Below are 7,277 nucleotides of genomic sequence, written 5' to 3' on the forward strand. Positions count from 1 at the left end.
CACCTCTTTCCCTTCAGTGAGAGGAAATATCTCATATAGATAATTTTGGAAATACTTTTAAATATTGCGCATTTAACAAAGACAATCAGAATACTTCAAAGTTTCATTTGGACTATTTAATTCACAACTAAAAGGAATAGCAAAATTTGTAACTTGTTGATAATATGTTCACGATTCATTCAAGTCTTCCTCTTGTATTAACTAGTCACAGCTGTAAAAAATAATTTCTTTTCAGTGTTAAAAAAATGCAATGTAAATATGGGTTCAATATTTATTTCCAGTTTAAAACAAGAAACTTACATCATTGCAGGCATAAAATCTTTTCAGTAAAACTTCAATTCGAAAAAAATCAGATAAAACAAGCACGATCAAATTTAATTTTTCAAATTCATGCCTTCACTTGCACAGGTCCACAATAGCTACACACATGATGACGAGAGAGCCTTTTCTGGAATTTGCATAACCAAAATATGTATTTAATTGTATTAAATGAACTCCCTAAGAATTCACATTACCATTCAGTCCGCTAGATATAATCACAAAAATTTCTACGTAACTAAACCTTTGATTACAAAAAATGCACAAGAAAAAATTTGAGATCGATCCCTTGGTTTTTGGGACTTATCAAACTTCGAGGTTGACATTCATTCACAGCTTTACTCATTTATTGACCAGGAAATAGGTTAACTTATGCTTAAGGAAACATTCATTCACCAATTCTAAAATTCAAATTTAAATCCTTTCTCAAGGAAACATTGATAATTCTAAATGCTTTGTCCATGTATGTACAACAAACATCCAGAGAAAATGGCATGATAACAGATTCTCCAAAATGGAATGTAAATATGCATTTGAGACATGCTATTTGTACATAAAACAGGTAACTTCAATTACACTAACAGGGTTCATACCAAATTTCCATTGTAAATTCCCCTGATTTCCAGTCTGAATTGTTTCAAAATGCCCATGACTACATCAATGGTAGAGTAGTTTTTGTTAGGAAAAGCAGGGTTTTATGGAAAAATGCTGCATGGAATATTGTTAAATGAGGTTGGTCATTAGTGATAGCAGTAGTAGCAGGAGAGCTGTGACACCAAGTCTGTGCTAACCCTTGCCATTCAGCTAGAAGGGTAAGAAAATGCCTATCTGGGTGGTCAAACGCAGAAACACCCCTCATGTTCAGCCACAATTTTCATCAACACATTTGCTATGCCTCTTAGAGCTATACCTTGACATTTCCATGGCTTCCCTGACAGGCATGAACCCTGTATACGTGAAAAAAACAATGACATGCCTTGAGCATCATTCAGAATGGCAGGAAAAAATGTAAAAGCTGAAGTATATTCACAAAAATCTATGAACCTTCCACAAGAAGAGGGCTTAGATGACTATTTCCTTGATTAGTCTAAAAATATGACTTGAAATTATTACAGATAAGAGCTAGATTGTAAATTTTCATTAAAAGAGAAATCCTGTACAAGAGAAATATTAAGGTTGGTTTTGTTGATTCATGGGTTTTCCTCCAAATGCATTAATTTCCAGGGTAGATATTTCTCATGGCATTTCACAGATTACTTCAGGTCCTACCCTGAAGGAAAACTAGCATGGCATAATCCTTAAGAATTGATTGATAAGGTTGGAAACCTCTTGATGGACACCCAGACCACAAGCAACTGGGAGTCGTCATGAAAAAAGTAGGGACATCATTAACATTCTTTACAGATAGAGTTGAATAATCCTAAATTTATCAAGGTACAGTATCAGGATGTTTTGAAATTCACCTCAAATTACTACCACTTTTTTTAATTCCCTAACTTTAAAGACAAGAAAGAATCCATAATAGCCAACTCACAAGCAATATATCAAAGATAGGCATTTATTCCTTGGGTAAGAGATCAAAGACCTGGTTTAAAATTCAAAGAATAAGGGAAGATATGGTGAACCCAAAGCTTATTTCATCATAAAAAATTGTGATGTGGCAGAACTGAGTAAGGCCCTTGTTTGAAACAGAAAAGATTTAAATCATTTATGAATTATTCATTTAAAAATGTAAAAATCAAAAATAAAAATCAAAAGTTCTTCACAAGGATGAGTTGACTCATGATTAATACACTTGATTTAAAATATTTATTGCTCTATCACAGCTTCGGTAGTCCAGCAGCAATGTCATCTTCAATTCCACATTCATTAGATCCTCTCAAGATTCTGAAGTAGCCTCCATTACCCCAATCGGTATTCCAGGAATTAGCAACCAGCCAATATGGTGTATTTCCAGCAGCCTTGTCCACTCCCCAACCCAAAATACGAATTGCATGGCCACCCAGTTCCGACCCATCCACATGCTGATAAACTCCTGCAAAAAAAAAAACACATTAAGTAATTACATATCAAACAAAAAGCATTAAAATCACATAGAGATGGGTTGAATAGCAGATTTCTCAAACTCGAATATCGAACTCGAATTTTAAATCATTGCTCGAATATTCAAATGCCTTGAATACTAGAATTGCGCACAGCATATTAAACGTACGTTTTTTCTTCTATTTCCCTTGATGAATGTATAAATAAAAAGGTATACAGTGGAACCTCGATCTATCGTTTTTCAGGGGGGATGAATAAAACGATGAATGCAGTAATGTTTGACTAGGTTGCCTATGCAGCAGGAAACCCAGGATTTTGGCGAGTAATTGAGACTTCCTTTAAAGGATTCAAACAGGAATTTAGCTGATTAATGGAATATTTTAATTTCATAGAAACAATTTGGGCTTATAGTTGATTCAACTAACATCTCTTTCAAATATCCTAAGGGGTTACCCCACCTCGCAAAAAAATGATTGCATGCCGTCTTGGCTTTTACACTGCTACAATGGATTTCTGTCTGATGTATATATTCTTATCTACCAAACACCATTTCAACGGCACGCCCATCTGATACTCGGCTTCATCCAATTTCTTATTTTCAACAGGTGGCTCGCTTTACCCTCACTCCTACTGTCAAGTGCTAGCGGACAATCTGAGGCATTTTGCAAAATACACGCGCTTCTCCACCGGATTTTCTTCTTCTTCAATTATTTTCAGTCCATCTTTGGAAGTTCTCACGAGATAAGCAGATGAATTTGAATTGCTAGCAGGGAGAAACCAAATATCTTGAGAAAATATCCCTTTGTCTGTGACTGAGACATTAGAGATTTATAGCATAACTCATAAGTTGTCACTTGATATATGTTTTCGAAAAAAAAAATACCGCATCAACTTCCGAGAAGCTCAGTTGCGAGGATATCGAGTTTTGCCAGAATGCTAAGTCTCCTTCATATTTTGACATTTATTTCTTTGCGTAAAATGCTTAAATGAAGTCAGAAATACAACGTGTTTGGTCTAATTCTTTTTGAAATTACGCGCAATATTTCAATCCAATAAAGGTGTAATATCAATTGGCGAAAGTCATGATTAGACACCTTTTGTGCTAATAGATGACTCATGCAGCGGTTGACCTCTAGAAATGGGGAACTTCGAAGCAGGTAGGCAGAAAAAGGTCAGTGGGGGAGAAAGAGTGAAACACGATTCTATTATTCTCCTGTAACTTGATATTTTCTTTTGAAGCTTTTGAGTTATGGTCTTCATAATTTGAACCCTGCACAAGCTGGGGCCTTTTGTTTCATTTCGGAGAGGAGGAAAGCGTTGGAGGACGGGCCGAGGGCTGATGGATGGAGGGGGTAGCGGATTTTGGGAATTGTGTTACGTAGTTACTATCCCACGGCACTGAGGTTCTCCTGGTGGGGGTAATCAGGGATTTTTGGTTTTCTTCACCTGATCATTTTTGGCTCCGCACGTCAAACTCTTTTCACCGCTCTAATCCACGAATTTGATGTAATTCGCCAACTTGCCTAAAACGGTGCGGCGTGCACTAAACGACTACAGTTCTCTCCATTTTTCCGAGTCAACTACCAACAACGTGCGTGGGACAGTGTATGACGTGAAATTCAAAGTATTCAAGGTATTCGAGATGGTACCTTTAGCATAACTAATCGAGATCTCGAATTTCGAATACTTTCTAGTATTCGGTGTATTTGAGTATTCGCGGAAACTATTTGCACATCTCTAATATCACATTATCAGGGAGGGTGGGAGAGGAGAGGGTTCAGGGGAAAGCTCACAAAACGTTACAAACAACAAAGACTTTTGAGTTTGATGGTGACAAATTTTGTAGCCTCTACCACACACTGCTGATATTCTATCAATAAAGGATGTTTGGTTTCAAAGTTCCATATTATTAGCCATGGCTAAAACCTTTTTCTCAATAAAAATTTATTACATGGGAGAGAAATCCCCTTTCCCTGGCTAGATTTATCACTGATTTTTATGGGTAGCTCATGTTTTTACCTTGCGGATACACTAAGGCTAGTTATTAGAGGTGAAATCCTCATTGTCAGCATCAAAAACACACTTATTAGTGCAAACTCATCTGTGGGATCGTTAACCACTGTCTGTCTGCTGGGAATGACTAAGCCTCTTGTGACACAATAATAATTGACATTAAGGATAAGACTTGTAGAAAACCTTTAATTAATAATTAAACTGTAGGGATGATGCTTTGAAATAAGATATATTATTGGAGATAAGGATAATTTACGTAAGACAGGCACTGAACAGTAGAAAAAACAAATGATCCACACAAGAGTATGGAAAGAGAAAGATTGACAACATAGAAACAATTCATCACTTTAAATGACACAATTACCATTGTACTCTTTCCAATGCGTCTGACTGCATACTCCCTTCCTAATAGAATATGAGCTTCAAAAATAAAATAATGAGACCTTAAAGCGAGGATTTCAGATAGGCAGCTTATATAACAGATGACCTTTCAATACAATGGATTTCTAAATACAAAGTTCAAAGGGAATTTGAATTATCAGTAGATGAAAAACACGACTATACAATATTGGTTTATACTCTGATACAAACTTAGTATAAAACAGATTACACAGGATGAGGAAGAAACAGCAACTATAGAAATACATAAACCAACATACCTGTTTTGTAAGTCAGAAAATCTTCATAAACAGTGAAAGCAGCTTCCACAGGCCCATTCATCATTATTTCTTTCTGGATCTGTTTAGCATGTGGAGTGATTGAGTAAGAAGATGATCCTGGAATCAAAAAATAAATGCAAAGAAAAATAAAATTTTAGGCATTTCATCTTTCCCTCAATTTTCAACTAGGAATTTAAACTCATCAAGAAAAAATGCATCAACGATAATCTGTGAAAAAAATTCTGACTGTAGTAAAAAACGAACCTATCTGATACTCAGCTAATTATTGTTCACCAAAACCAATGATAATCAATATATTTCACATGGGTAATGTCAATATCAAAAGAACATTTCTATATTACAACAGACAAACTGAACCAAATATGCCTACCATAGTGAAGATCCTGCTCATAAGGGATGTTGTAACTTTTTTGACATGTCTTTAAGCAGGCTGGGGTGTCACCACCTTCACCTTGGCATGGGGGCCTTGAACCATTGATATGGTGCTCACAAGGCTCAAATGCATAGGGTCTGCAGCCCTAAAAAATGTAATAGCAAACAGCCATTCAATAAAATTTACTAGTTGACTATCAACCACATCCGAACATGAATACCATAACAATAAGATTAGTTTTTTCTCAAATCCCATTTCAATGCAAAAAAGAACCCTTATAATTTTGCAAGATCATGGAAAAATGTACAGTTAAGGGTTCATTGTACTAAAATATACAAAAATAGAAGGTATACTAGAAGACTTACGGCAGTAAAATCTATGTCCATAGGTTTTAGTTAAAACAGCTTAAGCTTATACGACTTATATCATAGAATAAAAACGAATGCCTCTTCATGAGTTATTTACCTGATTAGATCCATAAGATCCACCGCTAACAATACCATGATGGACCCAGTACGCCCATGCTGAGCCTGGGTACCCTCCATTGCAACCATCACCACAAGATGTACAGCATGATACAAGGTCCTCAGAGGAAAAGCGGAAATTTACTTTCCCATTTGAATGAATACACAACCGATCAGACATAGCTTCTGCGGCTCCAAAAGCCTGGAAAAAGCATTCGAAAACTTATTAAGAATACGTAAGATTACACAATAGGCTAAATCTTCTAGCTATAAGTACAAATATGAAAGGGCAATGGCCTTCGTGGTAGCGATATGCAACCTTCGGTCATGTCGTCATCCTAATGTCGCCATTAAAATCCACAATTAGCCTATCTGTAGGGCAAGAAACGCTTACCCAACATGATCCGCAAGACCCTTGGTCTCTGATTTCCGAAATTGTGGGGCAATGGGGCCATTGCTTTCGGGAGTCAAAATTCTCTGGAATTTCTTCATCACCTAATAAGTAATGCTCCCTTTCAGGCAGTCGATGGAGGCGAGATTCGGGATGAACTCCCATCAGCCTCTTGATATACTTCATGGAAACATGAGGCCCGAAGTTATGCCCAGCCTGAAATGGAGAATGATGTTATAAATACATTCAGTTTGATTACGATTACGTATTTCAATTAACGTAGCAAAAAAATCCACGTATATTACCTTCCAGGTCGTATTCAAGGAGTTGATATGATTAACAAATTCATCCGATAATGGATTTAAAGAAACTGCAGTGGAGATCAAGGCGGTTAAGAAGAATATTTCCAACATGTTCCTACAAAAAAGCAACATAAGTATCTCAATCACAGTAAGATACTGACACGCTACACAATCTACAAAATTAGTCTACCAAAAATAGCAAATACAAACAGAAAATATAATAGAAATTTCAAATGGCACTGTAACATCAATAACGTACGTCTTGTAAGTACCAATCCCCAGACGGAAATAGGCCTAAATTACACAGTGAGAGCAGCACAACAGCCGACAGCAACCCGCTAACTAGCAGATCAACGATTCCTTGAACAATAAGCATATAGTCCCGTATGGACTCAAACTGCGTAGCTGATTCTGAGTCAGATAACACAACAACAAGAGTAATGATCAGCTGACCAGCGATGTCATTCGAAGGGTTGGAAGTAATGCACATCAATTGCGCACGCGGAGCCCAATGCAAACTGACTAAGCTTCTCAACTAGGAATTTCTGTTTTTAACTCTAATTTTATGCCGTTTTTGGGAAGGTGAAAGATATCAGTATTCACAAATGAATAATAAACAGTAGATTTGAGGGCCAAATAAAAACAATAATTTCAGTAGGTCAAAACACGTAAAATTCTCATATCAAATATAAA

The 7,277-nt window shown here is 36.4% G+C and overlaps 1 protein-coding gene across 1 annotated transcript; it reads right to left on the minus strand.

Annotated features, from left to right (window-relative positions):
• Positions 1–257: 257 nt before the first annotated feature.
• LOC124160731 (cathepsin B) lies at positions 258–7,206 on the minus strand. The gene is made up of 7 exons (XM_046536720.1): positions 6,844–7,206; positions 6,588–6,699; positions 6,286–6,498; positions 5,893–6,093; positions 5,425–5,572; positions 5,034–5,150; positions 258–2,353 (listed from the first exon to the last, which is right to left on the minus strand). Exons 2-7 carry the CDS (start codon positions 6,693–6,695, stop codon positions 2,139–2,141), a joined length of 1,002 nt encoding a protein of 333 aa, XP_046392676.1. The 5' UTR covers positions 6,696–6,699; positions 6,844–7,206; the 3' UTR covers positions 258–2,138.
• Positions 7,207–7,277: the final 71 nt, after the last annotated feature.

This window comes from Ischnura elegans, chromosome 6, assembly GCF_921293095.1.
Source record: "Ischnura elegans chromosome 6, ioIscEleg1.1, whole genome shotgun sequence".
Classification (NCBI taxonomy): Eukaryota; Metazoa; Arthropoda; class Insecta; order Odonata; family Coenagrionidae; genus Ischnura; species Ischnura elegans.